The sequence below is a fragment of the Camelus dromedarius genome, chromosome 13 (genome assembly GCF_036321535.1).
Source record: "Camelus dromedarius isolate mCamDro1 chromosome 13, mCamDro1.pat, whole genome shotgun sequence".
NCBI lineage: Eukaryota > Metazoa > Chordata > Mammalia > Artiodactyla > Camelidae > Camelus > Camelus dromedarius.
In genome coordinates, this window is record NC_087448.1 from 8,368,067 (window position 1) to 8,386,756 (window position 18,690).

The 18,690-nt window shown below is 37.1% G+C and overlaps 1 protein-coding gene across 4 annotated transcripts in view; it reads left to right on the forward strand.

Annotated features, from left to right (window-relative positions):
- NALCN (sodium leak channel, non-selective) overlaps positions 1-18,690 on the forward strand; it is a 265,237-nt gene that overhangs the window by 139,841 nt on the left and 106,706 nt on the right. For all 4 annotated transcript variants that reach the window (XM_031466281.2, XM_064492994.1, XM_064492995.1 and 1 more), the window contains one exon: positions 14,876-15,013. In XM_031466281.2, the coding sequence (XP_031322141.2) occupies positions 14,876-15,013 (138 nt within the window). The remainder of the gene's footprint in view (positions 1-14,875; positions 15,014-18,690) is intronic.

An 18,690-nucleotide genomic window follows, 5' to 3' on the forward strand; every position in this document is an offset into this window, starting at 1 on the left:
TTGAACAAAACTCATTTTTATTGACCAAAGGCAAAAATTTACAATCAGTTGAGGCATTTCCAGCAACTTCAGGGTAGTAGAGAAGGTAATTTCTTATTTTTCCTGTGTGGCTCTTATTGTGCCAGGGCTTCTTGTAAAGTCAGGCCCTTCCAAGGCTTTAAGCCAAACTGTCATCTGTGCCTGGACGTGGTTCTGCAATAGAAACTAGCAATTTGGTTTAGATTTTAAAGAAAAGCAATGATACAGCTTAATGTAATCGCCTTCCCCCCCAAAAAACCTGTAAAATTAACTCTATTTCCTTTCCCTGATAGCATTTGAGATTTTTTTTTTTTGCCTCTATTTGAATTTATTTTTGTGGTGATTCATCAGTGGCACAGTGATAGAAGACTCCCCTGTGCTTTTCCACTTGGAGGGTGACTCCAATGCAGCATGAATCACACGGCGATGGCCACGTTTTCCTGTGTGTTGATATCGTCAGCCACTGAACTGCAATAGTCAAGGAATTATTACCTGCATTGACTAATGATTCAGGAATTACTACATCCCTTGAATAAAGCATCCTTCTGTTCCTACCTCTTATCCCAGAAGTGTACTTTTGGGGAGAGAACCTTTTTTTAACACCCCATCATATTTTGGTAGTTTTCTACCAATCATCTGATTTGCAGTTTTCCAACTAGCAGTTGCCCTGTTACATTTATATGATTTTAATAATCAATCCACTCCACTGCACCAACTTCACAAATAAGAGAGAGTCGTTAATGAGGAATATTGATGTGTCTCCTTCACTTAAGATGAGCTTCAGTGACCATATTTTCACTGATGACAAGGTGACTATATTTTAAATACTTTGTTGAGTCTTGCCTACAAAAAAATTACAGTCTATAGTCAGACATTTTAACTATCCTCTCATGGTTACATACAATTCCCCATCAGTAAAAACAGAACAATATTAAATGTTTTAAAGGATTATTAGGAAGGTTAAAGAATATAATATATGCAAATGCATTAACACTGTGTTGACAATGTAACAGGGAGTCAACAAGTAGTAACAGCTTGTGTTGTTCTTAAATGGTGTGGAAATCCAGCATCCTAGTATGAAACACTGAATTCCTAGCAATAATGACATGGCCCAACATAAAAGGGACCCTTGGTTAATGGGGCATTGACTGGGTAGTGAGTACTTAGTTTTCTGTATTGCACTGAAAGTTGGAAACTCAGCCCCTGTTCTGGTTTAGACTAGTCTTTTTCGTCAGCCCTTTGCAACTTTCAACAACAATGCAAAAAGTAAAAAATTATATTACAGAGACGTAAGATTACTGCCAGAATCTAAAATAGCTTATCATTTGCTCTTCCACATCTGGGACTAAACACAGGACAATTTGATGAGTGATGTATAGATTCCTTCTTTCCCCACTGCCTACCTCTGCAGAGGACTCTCTCAAGCCTTCTCACATGTCTTCTCTATGAATCAGTGTCAGCACCTGAATATCCAGGAAACATGACGGGATAAGGTATATGTGTGCATGTGAGTGAGCAGCATGTAGCTGACAACATGTGTGTGCAGACGGGGCGTGAGGGGCCGAGGGGAGCTGTACCAGGCAAGCGCAAGTGGATGGGTTGCATCCTGTAATCATCGTGCAGCACAAAAGGGGAAAACCAGTCCAGGTGGGGAATAGATGTAGAAAGAACCCTGGCAGCTGGTCAGGCTTAGGTCTGTAGTATCTCTTCTATTGTTTCTGTTGTTATTTTAGTTTTCCGTGTGCCATTAATTGAATTCAGAATCCCAGGAAAAAACAGTGAGCCAAGGACAGAAATCTCACCTCAATCCAACAGAAATATATGCTGGATACATTTCCTGAAGAAAAACTCTAGAAATTTGACAATAAAGTGTGCATATTATTATGAATGACCAAAAAGAGAATTCTACCAACAGTGTAGGCAAATGTCACACCTCCTGTCTTCTTGGAAAAGCCCTGTCATTTCTGATTGAAAAAAGGAAGTAAAGGGCGGGAGGGTACAGCTCAGTGGTAGAGCACATGCTTAGCATGCACAAGGTTCTGGGTTTAATCCCCAGTACCTCCATTAAAATAAATAAAAACGTAGTTACCTCTCCCTGCCCAAACATAAAAAAAAATTTTTTTAATTGTTTAAAGAAAAAAGGAAGTAAAACCAATAGGAGGATTATGGAAGGGTACACCAAACAAAAAAAGAGGGAAGGGGACACTGTCTTTGAGCCTGAGGAAGGATGCATTTCTGCATTGTTCAACTAGATAAAAATCATTAAAGTAGTCTTAAATTGCTGCCAGTTCAACAGTATATGAAAAGACATGTTTATTCTATTTTGCCTTATTCCAAAAAGAATATAACGTATCCAACAAGAATTACAGCCTGGTCAAATAAATTTAAGCAAGACTTAAAGACATTAATCTAAAGGAAGACAAAATCAAAATTACAGTGAAAACAAAAACGAAACCCAAACCACAAAAGTTCACCATGAGGACATCTGTGTTTCCTGGAGCAAAGATACACCTAAATAGATAGACAAACAGTAGTTATGAGGTTAAAACAAACTAGTTCCTAGAGAAGCATAGTTATCTTTGGTTAAGTCTAGGACGACATTTCCCCAGAGGTCATTATTACTAATAGTAATAATTACTGTATTTGAGAACTTTTTACATGTGAGGCCCTTCTAACAAGAACTTTTTATACATAGTTATAGGAAGAAAGAGGTACACATATACACACACAGATATCCACATATTTCTAATGTAATCCCCCCAAACTACCCTATTAAGGAAGTATTTCCCCCACATTATAGGTGCGATAAAACAAAAAGCAGTGAGGAGTATCGCCACAAATCGGTGAGAACCAACAAGAAAATGTATAAGGCTACAGTAATTAAAAGAGTGTGATTTAGGGTTAACATACAGATAAATGGGTAAACAGATACATTCACTGAAAAAACGTCTGACAAAGAAAGTAGCACAATGGATAATTTTTCCCCAGTTTTATTATGTAGAATTATTACGGTCCGACTGCACATGCACATTATATTGCATATAAATACACATATACAGTATACTGACCATTTTTTTAGTTTTCATATATGTACTAATTATTGTTTCCAAGAACAGATTAGATCTTTAGCTTTTTAAACTTAGTTATCAAAGGAATAAAGCCAACTACAAAATAAGAATCAACAGAATGCGGTAATCCATTCATAAAGGACAGTCAAGTGTTCTCACACTCATTCAAGAAATCAAAATAATAATTAGTTCATTTGTGTCCTTATTCTTATTGTTATTATTTTTTAGATTCTTCATATAAATAATGTCATATGGCATTTTTCTTTCTCTTTCCGGCCCACTTCACTTTGAATGACAGTCTTCACGTCCATCCATATTGCTGCAAATGGCATTATTTTATTCTTTGTATGGCTGAGCAGTGTTCCATTGTGTGTATGTACCACATCTTCTTTATCCAGTCATCTGTTGATGGATGCTTGGGTTGTTGATTAAAAGAGTAATTATTGTCAAAGAAGTCATGTTGGGAATATCAAAGCCCCCCCCCAATACTGTGTATCAAATAACTTACTGATAAATTAGAGCAAGGGTGTTTGAAGTTTGAAAATGTGGAAAGCAAAGAAAATACCATCTTTCATCTTGGACAGTCAGGGACTTTGTAGGCCTAAAGGAAGGATCAGTTTGAATTTTCAAACAAGTCAGAAATAACCACCGTGAGTAATTTTTAAAAACAAAGGAACACATGAAGGTTCAACCTTAATTTGTAATGCGTGTCAGTAAGAACATGTCAGATGGACAAGGTGTGTGCATTAGTTTGGTTTTTGGTTGATGTGATGCTGAGTGCCAGCTCATAGTGCACGCGGCTCTGAACGTTTGTGTAACTTTTCTGTCAATCAGTGTTTCATTATATATCAAGATGCTAAAAAGCCTTTTGACTCTTTGACCTAGTAAGTGTGTTTCTAGAAATCTACCCCAAGAAAATATCTTCAAAAAAATACTCTTTGTAGCATTATTTACTATTGTGGAAAATGTTAAACAATTTTAATATCCAGTCATAATAGAATGTCTAAGTAAACTTTGAATATGGTGGCATATTATACAATTACTCAGAACTATATTTTAACAGAATAATGAGGTAAGTCATGAGTGACATAAATGGTGATGACCAAAAATTAGGCAAAAAGACTAATGCAACATTGTATTTGCAGTTGCATTCAATTTTGTTTCCAGTATATGTAAATCCCTAGGGAAAAAATAGCTAGTAGAGTTTTCAAATTCTAAGACTAATTTTAAGAAATATATACAACATTTTGTTTGAATTGTAAGTAATTTTTTTATTCTCTATGCCTTTAGTATTTACAAACTTTGTACAGTGAATGGCTTCTTGGTTTAAGAAAACAGGGATAGGGAGGTAGGTAGGTAAATAGATTTAAAACCTTAATTTATAATTACACACCAGTAAGAAAAAACAATTCTCTCATTGTTTTAAAATGACAGGGACATTAGCCGGTAAAATTTTAAATGAGGAAAAATTTAGATTTACATATAGATACAGACGTATAGATAATATATCCATAGAGAGAGTACACACACACACACACACACAGGGATACTTACTTTTAACAGGGATGTGCAGGTTGTAAAATAAGACTAATTTTAGTTACATAATAAGACAAATTTTTGATTATGACTTATAAAAATCAGCTTTATTGAAGTCAAGTCATTTCAGTCAACTACCTGTTTGTAAACGACCGTCAGATTTATTTTCAAGGTGTCAGGACTGAACAAGCACCGTCAAGAGGCAGCACGGCTTTGAAGGTTACGTGTGCGGGGGAAGGGAGCAGGCAGTGTGATGTGCAGTAAAGCTTTATATTTATGAACTTAGTGAAGAGAAATGAGAAATCAGGGCCCATTAAAAGAGAGCAAAAAATAGGCAAACTCCATTTCTAAAGTGCAGGGGGTTTAATATGCCAAAATATGAACCTTTCCTTGAAGCCAAATAGAAAAACCTTGTTCTTGAGCGTAATTATACACATGGATAGTAAGAAAACACCCTGAAATTTCCTGTGTAGACTCGGTGGTATTTTAGTTAGGGAAGTTTTCTTAATAAATCCTCAGTTTACTTCACAGTAAGACGTACATCTGTGTTTTTCGGAGCACTGTCTATTTTGTGTATGTTACTAAATCTTTATTGCACCAAAAGTAAAATATCAACTTTCATCTGCAATTTTTACAGCACATATTTGCCAGTGAAATGCATCATTCACATTATGAAAATTTAATATGACTGACATTAGCAAAATCGCTAATTAAGAAATAAGGCATAAATACTCCAAGAAACTTGACAGTCTGTTCTATGAAGAAAATTAATTCAGAAGTCTCCTATTTGCATAAATCTCCAGGTCTCATTTTCACAGCTGTTTGTTCTGTCAGCTAGATGGTTGCATTTCAAAATTATTTTAACATAATTGGTGGGAAGTATACCTTTCAGCTAAAAATACCATGCTCTGCAAGAAATATTGGTAGGGGGAAATTGTAAGTTCATTCAGTTCATCTTGGTATTTTTTCCCTTAAAATAAATGTTTCTAATATAGAAACTTTAACATTTAAGTCAAATTATTAAAATATTTTTATTATTAAAAGACATTCTGTAATTTTAGAGTCTCATGAAAATGAAAAGGTTGTGTCCTTTTCATTTGGAAGAATGTTAATGAGTGGTGCTTATCTTAGTAAAGAATGAAAAATACTGGAGATATCTATTTTTTATTAACCAGTTGAGCATAATATGGAGTTTGAGATATTATGTATGCAGTGCTCTGCTAGACAAAGGAGGTAACAGTTTTAAATATGGTTTAGACGAGGTATGTTGTTTGTTTTAATAATTTAGATAAGGAAAGGAGATCCGTAATTATTGCATCTTAAGATACCTTTTACCTGTAATGTCCAAATGGACAGCAGGAATTTAAAATCAACAGATTCCAGCTTAGGGAACCAGAGACACCGCTCACTACCTGGGTCAGTCATTTAAGGCGCCTGCACTTCAGTTCTCCATCTGCAGTCCGTACAATAACTACCACAGGATTATTGCTAAAATTACTCCAAGTAATGGACAGTGAACCGCTTTGGGAGCTGTGACGCACCGTAGGTGCTAGTCGTGGCTGAGTGTCTCTTTTCGTGTCCTTTCATTTTACCCTGAAGGAAATCCTAGGAGACAGTACAAATCCATGATTTTGTCTGCGTGGTCATTTATGGGGTTATATGTAAAAATTAACCCGAGCACTCCCATTTACGAGAAAAGTGACTGATATACCTCCACCCCTTTTCATAACTGGAGGAAGATTCGCCAGCTTTTGCAAATGAGCTTCTGCCATCTTTCCTTCTACTCTTGAAATTATATTTAAGTGTAGATTCTACTTAGAGTAATTTGCTGCTGAAATAGGCATAACATTTTGATTTCTGCTTTGCTTCTAATTACGTTTAGGCTCATTTTGACATTTAAGGCCAATTACATTAGTCTAGATTCAGTAAAACTTCTCCATAGTAGTCTAAAATCTGACCAATAAACAGGCCCCCCCCTTTATTCATTTAAATGGAATGTTTGGCAACAAGCATATTTTAGGAATTATAAAAGCAAAATGAATAATGTTATTTCATTTTGAGAAAAATAGCGAAGAATCGCTTGGTCTTTCTTGCCAACATAAAAGGCAGTCACAGAATTAATTGAAACCACCAGTTTCAACTTTCTTTCTAAATCACAAGGATAAGGCGTAATCATTTTACAAAGAAATTAATACTTTAAATATTTCACTTCTATTAAAAATACAGTTGATTTTATTAAAAAAACAGATCTCAAATTCCTAAAGAGTTCAGAGAGATCTAAATGACTCCAAAAACTTCATCGCTTCAAAGTCACTAATAACTAAACTCCTCAGAACTCTCCCAGCCCTAACGACAAAATTCAGTGTTTCATTGTGTTTTAAGATTCCAGTGTACGTGATGGCTTAGAGCACACACAGCTTTTTTATTTAGCTGCCTACTTTCAGGCCGCTTGCTAACACCGTGATTTTTACTGTTTATTCAATAAATTCTCTTATCCTTGATGGCACCAAAAGGCAATTTATAGTATCTATTAGAACAAAACATTTAGTGTGACTTTTTTCTGTAATTTTTATAGGCAAGGTATAATCTCAGAAAGTGACTGGAAAGTATACAAAAACAAAGTTTTCCAATTGACCGCTAGTACCAATGAAGACATCAGACTAGTAAACATTTATAGCTGGAAGCTATCTTAGGAACCGTTTAGTTCAAAGATGAAATAAAACTGTGACATCAAAAATACTGTCACCCTTCCAGAATCAGGTAACTAAAGGAAATATCTCCTTAAAAATATAAATAGTTTATCTTTTGTAGTTTTGAGCTTTACCAAAATGGAGTCACACTGTGTAAGACCTAAAACAAGGAGATTGAGTAGGTGAATAAGTAAGGCAGTTAAAACCAAAGGAGGTGTCACTTTTTTACCCAGTGAGTACCGTCAAGGCAGATCTTCTGTTTTACAGCTGACTGGTGGTGAGACACGGCAGGGCCACTCTCAGTAAAAAGGTTGAGCTGCTGTGTAAGTTGTCAAATGGATTTCATTTTGAAAGCAAATCTTCTGTAGAGAAAGAGTTCTGGAAACCAGCTAAGACCTAGTTTAAAAACGTTCTTAAATTAGATGGTAGTGATGTTGCACAACTGTAAAGAAGCTAAACCACTCAATTGTATACTTTAAGAGGTGAATTTTATGATGTATAAACTATATCTTAGTAAAGCTGTTACTTTAAAAAGTTTAAAAGTGTTTACTCTCTTCCCTCGTTCCTCAGTTCTTCGCATTCCAGACCTCAGAGTTCCAGGTTTATTCTACAGACTTTCAAGCATTTTTATGCTCACACACACACACACACACACAAATATATATATAAAACAAATGGGATCATTCTGTACATTCTGCTCACTCTATGTTGACCAAAACATAAGATGTCTACCCAGGTATTTTTTTAATATTTCATTTTTTAACCTAAATTGATATCCATACATACTAAAACCCCAAAGCATGCACTGGGTCATCAAGTTATCAAGGCACCCGTAACTTTTTTTTAAAGGGCTAAGAACTGATTTGCATGGTCTGGGTAAGCACCTCCAGCCTGTCATCTCACGTGGGAGAACTCCCATGCTTTGCTTTCACCTAACGCTAAGGAAGTCTATCAGAAAGAGATTTGGGGTCAGAAATGGATTATTGGGGCCTTGAGAGGGAGAAGGATGCTCTGTCCTTGATGAACTTGCCAGCTCTATGGCGGCCCTGGAGGACACATGGTCCTGGGGACTCTGTTCATCCCACCTGGGATCAGTGTTCAAGGGGTGTTAGCAAAAGAGAAGATATGAAAATAATACATGTTTATTCCCTTTCCTCCCCTTTTTTGATGCTCTTCTTTTTATTCAAGTGTCCCAGTCACAGTTTATGACCAGCAGGTACAGCTCCAAAATGCAAGGACACCAAGAGGAAACTATTAGCTGTTTTAGTAGGACTATCAAGGAATATTGACAATATACGTGGAGCTGAGACCAAGAACCAAGGGTGGATTTAGCAGGATTTCCTGGCAGGTTGGATACAGGATGAGAGTAGATGAGAAGGACCAGAGATGTCTGTGAGATCACTGGCCCGAGCAGCTTGAAAACTGGATTTGTCATTACTTGAGATGGGAGGGAGCCCAGGAAAAATAGGGTTGGGGAGCAGGGCATGAGGCATTTAATTTGGGGCATCTAATGCTCAAGATCCCTATTAGAGAGACACCCAAGTAAAGATGTGGAGTTGACTCTGAATGTGGGGCTGTATATATGGATGTGGGTGTCATCAGGACATGGGGGGTATTGAAAGGCCTTAGAATGGATGAGATCAACCAGTGAGCATTGGTTGATAAGAAAGAGATGTGAGGACCGAGCCCTGAGGCTCTGCCACATTTGGAGATTAGGAACATTTTTAGAGATTAGGAAATTGAGGAGAAACTTGCAAAAGAGCCTGAGGAGGTCTGGCAGTGAATTGTGTGGTCCTACAGTGCGGGGCTTGGGCCCTTCAATGAGTCCAAGACCCTGGTTCTCGGCTCTTAGGTGCATTTTCTCTTGCATCATCCCTGGGACAGCTTGTTCCTCACACTCCGGTCTTACGACCTGCACCCTCTACCCTGGTTCACATCCTTTGTTTTGTGTGCACGTACCCAAGGAATATGACGCTCTCTGATTAGATGAGGTACTCACCGAGCTCATGATTTCAAAACCTCCCTTCTTCATTCAGTGAACATCCTTGCAGCCTCTTTATTCAGTGCATTTTCTTTTCCACTTCACTTCCCTTCATTCAGAGGTGTTGCTTCCTTGGAATGTGTGCTTATAATTACAACTCTGACTTTGTAATGACCCCTTCATTGCTGCTACTGAACTGCATAGCCAGTCTCTGTGCGTTCGTTCACCTCCAGACCCTACTGCTAACTGTGTGATGTTTTCCTGTCACTTCCACTTGAAATTCATTAGAGATGTTTTTGATTGATTTGGTTCTTCCCTGATGGGGCTGAGTTGTTTGTTCCAGACCACGTCCTACGCAGCTGGCCCGTTCTCAGGTTAAGTGCTCATCCCCGATTCAGTTAACTGCAGCCAGGCACCTGCAGCATGAACACAGCCTGACCTGCATAGGAGTGATTATGTGATTATGTCATTAGAAACAAAAAAGAAAAAAATTTGCAAACAAAGTGCTTACCTCTATTTACATCTATAGGATTGGACTTGAGGGGAAAAATAGCAAAAATCACAGACTTTCTGTCCCTAAAACCTACAGAAACGAATAAAACAATTAATTAGCACCCTGGATAAAATTATACCAGCAATAACCACACACAAAAAAAGACCACAGTTTCATACCATTATCTTTTTTTCTCGTTTCCTGAGAGCTTTTTATTTCAAATAAAGAGATTTTTTAAATTAAATGCCTTGTAAATTTTTAAAGTCAAAAGGATGTATTATGTAATAGAAAGGATATATGACATTTAACTAATTTCTAAAGAACATGTTTTTACATTTTATTGTTGTGATGATAGTTTATGTACCACAAAGTACAAATTAAGAAAATTTTGTTTAGTGAAATTTAAAGGAAATGTGAGATATATAATTTTTTAGCAAAAGGAATTAAAAATACTTATATTGAAACATAGAGTTAGTAAATGAGAACTAGCCTTATTCAAAGACTCAAAGATTACTTAACTGTGACTGTTAATAAAACTGGCTGCATTCAAAAATAGAAACATAAGATTTGTTTGTTAAAGAATCTGAGTTTAAATTTAAAGTTTTAAACTTGTAAGTTTTATTAACTAAAGAAAAAACTGAGTATGTTCCCATTAATATTCAGATATACTCTGGTGTTTTCTATCTGAAAGAAAAAAAGAAAATCTCTTCTTGATGCGATCATTTTTCAACTCCCACCCAAATTCCTACCATCGTGTTTGGCTAGCAGCTACTAAGAAAGAAGGAGGGAGTGGGGAAGAGAGAGCGCATCAGAGAGGAGGCTCATGCCTTAAGCCTGTTTTCCAGAAGCTGAGAAAAAATTAAATTGGAAAAGCAAGTCCTAAAATATGTACTCATATCCCTCACTTTGGGGAGCCTCAGGCCGCAGGGATTTGCAGAGCCCAGGGAAAAGACGTTGCGAATCTCCCATGGGTGTAGAAATGATCGTTCAGCCCACCTTCCCAGGGGCAAGGTAAACCGCTAAGTTGCATCAGTTTTATTTTTCCCAGCTGGGAAGAAGGCTTGAGAATGAAAGCAAACTAATCATGATTTCTGAAAACTAAATCTCCCGTAATAAACAAAACTTTAGCCTAGTGAAAGAATGAAGAGAAAAGAAGGAAACAGAAGCCACCAGGGAACAGGAGGCCCAGCAGGGGACAGTGATGGGGGGGACTCAGTTGTCCTCTCCTCTCACCCAGAGGACCAAGACCAACAGAATAACCTGTCCCTCGCCTGGAGTCAGTGGAGTGTGAGTGATGTGGGAGGAAGCTGGTGAATTAGGGCAGCTGAACACCTGGGACTGAATGGCTCTGGCAGCAGTAAATGTTCCAGAATCTGCCTGCACTGGAGACCTATCTGAAGCCTGGTATATCACATACAACTGTCCATGGCCTCAGCTAATCCTTCTCTCCCTGCAGCCCCCTCTCCGTTTACTGAGACAGCAAAACATAGAGAAGAATACCTAGCTGACCAATCAAAACAGGACCCAAATGACAGGGATGAGATTCTGGGACCACTTTCTGACACTATGTTGGAGGGAATAAAAGATAGAGATAGGAAAATTTATCACGCAAGATGTTTCTCTGTGATGATATGCTGCCTTGGGACTAGTGTTATTGGAAGGCATGCCTGATCGCAATACTACGTATGCTTTATTAAAAAAGAAAGAAAGGAAGAAAGGAAGGAAGGAAGGAAGGAAGGAAGGAAGGAAGGAAGGAAGGAAGGAAGGAAGGAAGAAAAAGAAAGAAAGAAAGAAAGAAAGAAAGAAAGAAAGAAAGAAAGAAAGAAAGAAAGAAAGAAAGAAAGAAAGAGAAAGGAAGGAAGGAAGGAAGGAAGGAAGGAAAGAAAGAAAGAAAGAAAGAAAGAAAGAAAGAAAGAAAGAAAGAAAGAAAGAAAGAAAGAAAGAAAGAAAGAAAGAAAGAAAGAAAGAAAGAAAGAAAGAAAATAAAATAAAATAAAATAAAATATAAATAAAATTTAAAAACCATAAATAAAAGGAGTGGCAAATTAGATCACATAGAAGTTTAAAATTTATTTTTGTAAAAATACTATAAAAGGACAGGGAAAATATGTTAAACATATATGGCAGATATGAGATTAATTTTCTTAATTTCTAAAGAGCTGGTGGAAATCAATAAGGGTGGAGTAAAGGTCAACAGGAGAGGAAAATGGCGTGTGAACATGAAGCTCAGAGAAAAGAAACAGCTTCCTCCAGGCCTTTGTTCCTCACTCCCTTCGCCACCATTTAAATCCAGCTCGATTTCTTCATGAAAGTCAGTCGCTGTCATTTTCCCTGAACAGTTCTTGGCTCACCAAAGAGGAATACACCTTTGTCCTCCCAACTTGCTCCTTGGATAGCTTTCCCATATTCCTCTTATGCACCCTGTTTTTCATTCTTTCATTTCTGAGAGTTGGCCATCATCATCTTTTTCTTCCACTCTTGATTATGAAATTCTCAAGAAACCGTGTCTTCCTCATCTTAATCCCCAACACGCCAAGCCTTCAGGAACCACTGATAATCCACGTCTGAATAAATAACGTAAGCAGTTCTTCAAGGAACACAGATCCTGTGACAGTGTAAGTCAGTAAATGTATTTGATTCACATCACAAGCTATCTTGGGACTTAAATTTCTGGATAAAATCTCAACCAAACTGATAAGGCAGCCCTCATGCAGGACACATTAATTTTCAGGTTGTAATAGACGTGTTTCATGGCACTACCTTTCACAGGTTTATTCATCTAAGTGGCTATAAACACATGGATCGCGTGGTAACAGAAAGCTTTACTCTCAAGTATAATTCACAGTATCTCACAGTGCGCACTTTCAGGTGGCTGAACTGTGCAGAAATGAGACTTTTTTTCTTCTGAGACTCTGAAAGAGTAGAGGGTAAGCCCAGTATTCTTGCTCACATTGCTTCTCCCACAGCAACAGGTTTTCAAACCCATATCTCCATGTCCCCAAGATTTACTTACTGAATGCATGATAGCTGAGTGTTTGTGAAAGCTAACGCCGTAGATGAAAACAAATTGAGTTGGTTTCTGCCCCATGCAGCTGAAAGGTACACCTGAATTTTTGGTCTCTAAGTACCAAGAAAAAAAAATTCTGTTGGACTTAATCACAAGCTTTCCTGTCGCTCTGGGGGAAAGAAATCGATGTCCAGTAAAATCCCTTTCATACTAGTACATGCTTTGACCCTTCCTCTTTTGTTGTGGAGTCTTTCGAATGTACATGCGTTCACACTGGTGACATCGCTATTGAAGAAAGTACAGCAATCTGATATTTTTATGTGAATCATCTTCAGAACTTGTGTCGCTTGCCTTCAGATATAATGCATATTCAATACGAAAAGCATATACGGAAAAAATAATTGCCCTCAATGATAAGTTCTGACATACTTATGAGGTTAAATGATGCGTTGAAAAATCCTCTGAAGCATGTTTAGGATGAGTTAAAGCTAATATTCTCTTAGGCACCCTAGAAGGAAAGTATTATATTGTCCTTGCTGATGGTCAAGTATCCGTAACAACATACTTCATACCTTCACGAACAGAAAACTTTGTAGGGTAATGAGATTATAGAAAAATTAGCTCAAGGAGAAGTAAAGTGTTTCACACATGGACAAAGGGTAAGAGGAAAAAGTTACCTCCTAGTTCAAGATTCATTTAAAAGTTCAAGATTCATTTAACAACTATTTGCTCCTTTGTTCAGACAGGTCCACTATGTGCTGGGCATTGAACTTCATACTTCTAAAAAGGTTAATTTAATTATCTAAGTAAAGAAAAGTGCTAAGAGAGTTTACTGTGAGATGAGGTTTGGGAAGCAGTAGATTCAAAATGTCCCTGGACACAGGAAGCAATGCTTGGAAAAGTACTTACTTTGGAATCATAATGCCTGGTGCTACTTCTGTTAGTGATACAAATAAATGGAGTGACTTTGGGCTAGTCACGGAGATTTAAGCCTCCTTTTCCTCACCTTCGAAAAGAATGAGTCAGATTAGATTATCTTTAGGGTCCGTTTTGCTTCTAAGATACTCTCAGTGTAACAGAGCTTTTATCTTGGGCTTAGTCATCTTTGCATTGTCTTGGAGTTTATTTCTTGGGATCGCGATACCCGAGAATTCAACTTAGTGTTCCAGTGTACTGAGGTTTCTAAAGATTTTTTTACAGTCGCGAGATTCCAATTGTCAACTTTCCCCTAACATCATCAGAAGTTCTCATTAGGAAGCATTTATTGACCACTAATGTATATGGGATATATGAGTCAGAGATGTATATGTATATTTAATAAGAAAAACATTTAGGAATGACACTAACCAAAGATCTTTGCAGAGTGAGAATTAGTCTTTTTGCTTGGCTGGCTTTTGTTGGAATGCTGTATTTTTTAAAATAATTTTAATTTAATTTAATTTTATTTTATTTTATTATTTTATTTTTGGTCTTGGTTTCTTCCATAGTCTTGATTCTGCCTTGAAATTTTTTAAAAATCATGAAACGTGATCATTCTTATTAAATTGCTCAGCATGGCAATATCATTTAGAAATATTTCTCTTTTAAAGTCTCATGTTTTTAATATAACTGAAATAATTTGGATGGGTACTATTAAAGTAAAATTAAAGCTATTATTCTCATTTGCCTTTAGACAATCAAATGTAATTCACTATAAAAATAGTTGTGCTTAGCAGCAAAAAAAAATAGTAATCTGTTAAAAATGTTCAATGGTTAGCTTGCTAAAGGGGAAAAACAAGAGAGGCAATAAAGCAAAGGTCGTGAATTTTGTTCTGATTTGCTCAGCAGTATTTACCACCAACAAGTCTAATTTTAATTCAGGGTAATTATTTTGTTTTCCACTCTGAATAGTTAGATATCAGGCTTTTAGGATCTTTGTTCTTAGCCCTTTACTGTCTGTTGAATTAAGGCTGTTCTTTCCCTGCTGAATCCAGATAAAAATCAGTAATATTGAGATCAAAGTCCTCAAACACTATATGCTAATTTTAAATTGCATGCAAGGCCAATGCTGGTCTGTAACTCCTCCATTTTTCTCCCCTGTAGGCATTTATGTCCATGTTCCAGATCCTTACCCAGGAAGGATGGGTAGATGTCATGGACCAAACGCTCAATGCTGTGGGACACATGTGGGCACCTGTGGTTGCCATCTATTTCATTCTCTATCACCTCTTTGCCACTCTGGTGAGTTGAGCATTTCTTTTCAATTAAATCTTACAATGCCTAGTGGGATAAGCATTAACAGGTTTGAAGTTTATTTTCAATTTCAGAATGAGAGCCAGAGAACCAAGGTAGAGTCGTCCTGTTGGACGAGGTCCCTTCCCTTCCATTCTGAATTTCTATGACTCAAAGAACTCCTTGGGGAACTAAATTTCAGATTTAAGTAAGAAGTTGTCTCCACCAAGTACAAGTTGTTTGCAGGAGGGAAAACAAGACAAAACAAAATGGAAATTCCACATCCATGTACTGACTTAACCGTCTCTGAGCATTCACACCCTCAGCGATCTAAGGATCAAACTAGAACTACAGTATTACTATTTTTTATCATGTAGAGACACTCTCTTCAGTTTCACTGCCTCCTCTTCACAGCTGTAATTAAACTGAAGACAGAAGCTGGAGCGCCACAGGGTGTAGTCAGTTAATTAGAAATCAGCACAGTGTTACTGTGCTTTGTGTGGCTAGAAGAAACACGTAGGAAAAGATAAAACACATTGCTGCAAATAATTGTAAAAAAGCATGATAGAAACTAAATACCAAATGCAGCAAAAATTTTCTTCTGTCACACAAGCAGATTTTTCTCTTCAATGGATTTCTGTTAAAAAAAAGGAAAGAATTATGATGTGGCCTGTGGCATATTGAGGGATATGATTCTCAGGTCTTTCTAATGCTAAATGTACATCTCCATATAATAAATTTGTACATATTTAAATACCAAATTCAAGCTGTAATAATTATGTTAAAAGTTCCAAAGTAAGGACCCAGAATGTTACCGTTTATCAGGAACATATGAAGTAAAAACAACCGCTTCTCTTTACTGAGTGGCGAAATATTTTATAGTTTTATTCCTAGTATTCGGAAGCACCGAGTAAAGTAATATTCTCACTTTACAGATGATGAAACTGGGGAGCTAATTTGCCTAATATCACAAGCGTGAATGGTAGAGCCAGAACGTTCCCAGGTCTGCCTGGTCTCACAGCCTGTGGCCTCGTGCCTACTTGCTGCTGCTTCCCTAGACTGGGAAGCCTGGAATTGTCACTGCAAATGTCTGCAGCAAATTAATCCCGTGCCCAAGACTCGCTCAGATAAAGCAGATTACATCTGAGCTCTAAGGTCCCTTTCGATTTTAAATGTCTGTCTATGAAGCAAATAAAGTGCTGGAGAAACTTGGTGTGTTAACCAGCGCTTGCATTTGCTACAGGCAGAGGCCTTCAAAACCTGTGTGAGATGCATTGTGATGTGGTCGGACGTCCTGGGTGCAAATAGTGCCATCACATAGGGATAGTTTTGTCATTTTTTACACGAGGTGACTTTAAAATATTCACAAAAGGAAGGAACAATGAGCAGGGGAAATGGAGGTTTGGCTTCTAGAGCTAAATCTGATTACACTGGTGTTGGCAGGCACTTGGCCCTGAGGTCTTTGCATCCTCCCTTCCAGGACCTGTGTCATTCTTTCATTCATTCATTCATTTACTCATAAACTCAACTAATGTTTATTAAGCGCCTACTAAGTGTTTAAGTTCCTTTAAAACTACAGAATAGCTTGGAGACTATTGCTCATGGGTTAAATGCAGGATAGATGGTTGAAATCATCTATGTATGGGAATAACCTAATTGTTATTCTGTTAAAACAATATAATCTTTTGCTCACCCCACTGCAGATATTTCACACTTAGAGATTTTGGTTCTTAAGTCAGAGACTAATACAATTTGTAAGCAGGAAGAAAAACAATCTAGGCTAGTAAATTTGATAGCAAATTATTTTTTTTCTAGTGGATTTCTACAGGGACTGCTAATATAATGGAATAAAATATTAAATCTGGTAATAGACTTCTTTGGCAATCTAAGTTACCCTTATTGGTCCAAAAATATGGTTTTGATTGCAGAATACCAAAGTACTTCCAAGAACTCCTAAGGTTCACCTGAACCTTTTAAGGAATCCACAGAGCATAGATTGAAATATCTATTTCCACATCCATATCTAATTCCACATCCGTATTCTACTGATTTAAGTAGAAAACGCTCATAATGTTTTTCATTGTGATTTTCAACAAGTAGTTCTAAGTTAAAGCTGAAAACTGAAATTTTTGTTCTTTTATTTATAATTTTTTCAAATCTGTAAAAGCTATGTATGTCAGTGGGGGCAGTCTGGTAAATATGGTGGCATACAAGACTGCAGACTTGGAGCCCAAAAATCTAGCTTCAGGATCTAGCTCTTTTGGTCCCTAGAGGTGACTTGGGAAGAATCCGACAACTTCCCTGGTCTCTGTATTGTGTTACATCTGGAAGTGAGACTAGTGAGGCCCAGCACACCTCGTTTCCAAGGTCACCATGTCCTTGTGAGTTGAGCTTGTATTTTTGAGGGTGTTTTAGCCATGGTCTGAGAAGACAGATGATCGTAATTATCAGCAACACTGAGTCCCTTCAAGTTTAAGTAAGGCAGTCTGTGCACTTAAAGCTATATATTAATAAACACTAAAATGTCATTGTTATTTCAGATGTTTTTAATTCATAGAAGTAAAGCATTACTGATCAGTTTACAGTATTATTTATGCCCAAGTGGTGCATAGGTTCTGGATATCAATCCCTCAACTACTATATATGTTACAAATATCCTCTCTTAGGTAATACTTTGTTATTCCAGTTGGTCTGTGATGACTTTTGACATTATATTTTGATGTAGTCAGAGCTATCAGTTTTTCACTTATGGTCAATATTTAATTTGGACTCATGCTTAAGAAATTCTTTCTAACCCTGAAGTAATAAAAATATTCTCCTCCATCTTCTAATTGTTTTAAATTTTTGCCTTTTACCTTTAGATCTTTAACCCATCTCAACTTAGTTGGATGAAATGTACTATGTAAACAAAACTCAAATCAATTTTTCTCATCCAGGTTTATATGAAATTTTTAAAACTTTTTAAGATGTGTGGTTGGTTTCTCTGATTATGACATCTAAAGCAGAAAGGTCAATTCAGATTTTTTAATTTATAAATAATTTTTAAATGAGAACTAATTAATTTAGGGAAAGAAAAACTCCAGAACTAAATTATTAAAACTGCAAGTATTACTTCCATACTACCCAAAAAGTCCAGGGACCGAAGTCACGTCCCCAGCTCACTGGAGACTCTGCTTCGACGTGATCAACCATAGCTTGATTTTCCTGTGTGTCCTCAGAGTGGCAGTGACTATAATGGACTCTCTCAAGTTAGCCCAACTCGATTCGGCACTCTTTACTGAATCTCAACTCCTCTGTATAAGTACTAACCTACCTGCTGGCCAGAGTGGGAAAGGGCTTGCTCTGTGTCCCCTCTGAGCCTACACCTAATACAGAATTTGGACTAGTAAACACAGACCAACAAACAGATAAAAGCTGTGACTCAAAACCTAATGATCCGAGCTGTTGCTTGCTGTGTGATCAGTGCACATACACATCTGCTTCCTGATCACTCCAGATCGACCTGATCGGAAGTTTTAAAAATACTGGCAGTGAAACAGCTGGAGACAGCTTGTGGACCAACATACAAATGTGCATGGAGGTGATAGGCCTGCATTATGTAGGCATCACATTCCCTTAAAAACCAAACATTTGTTAAGTTAAAATCGCTATTCCATAAGCCTGTCTTTAGGCTTGAATTTAGCTTA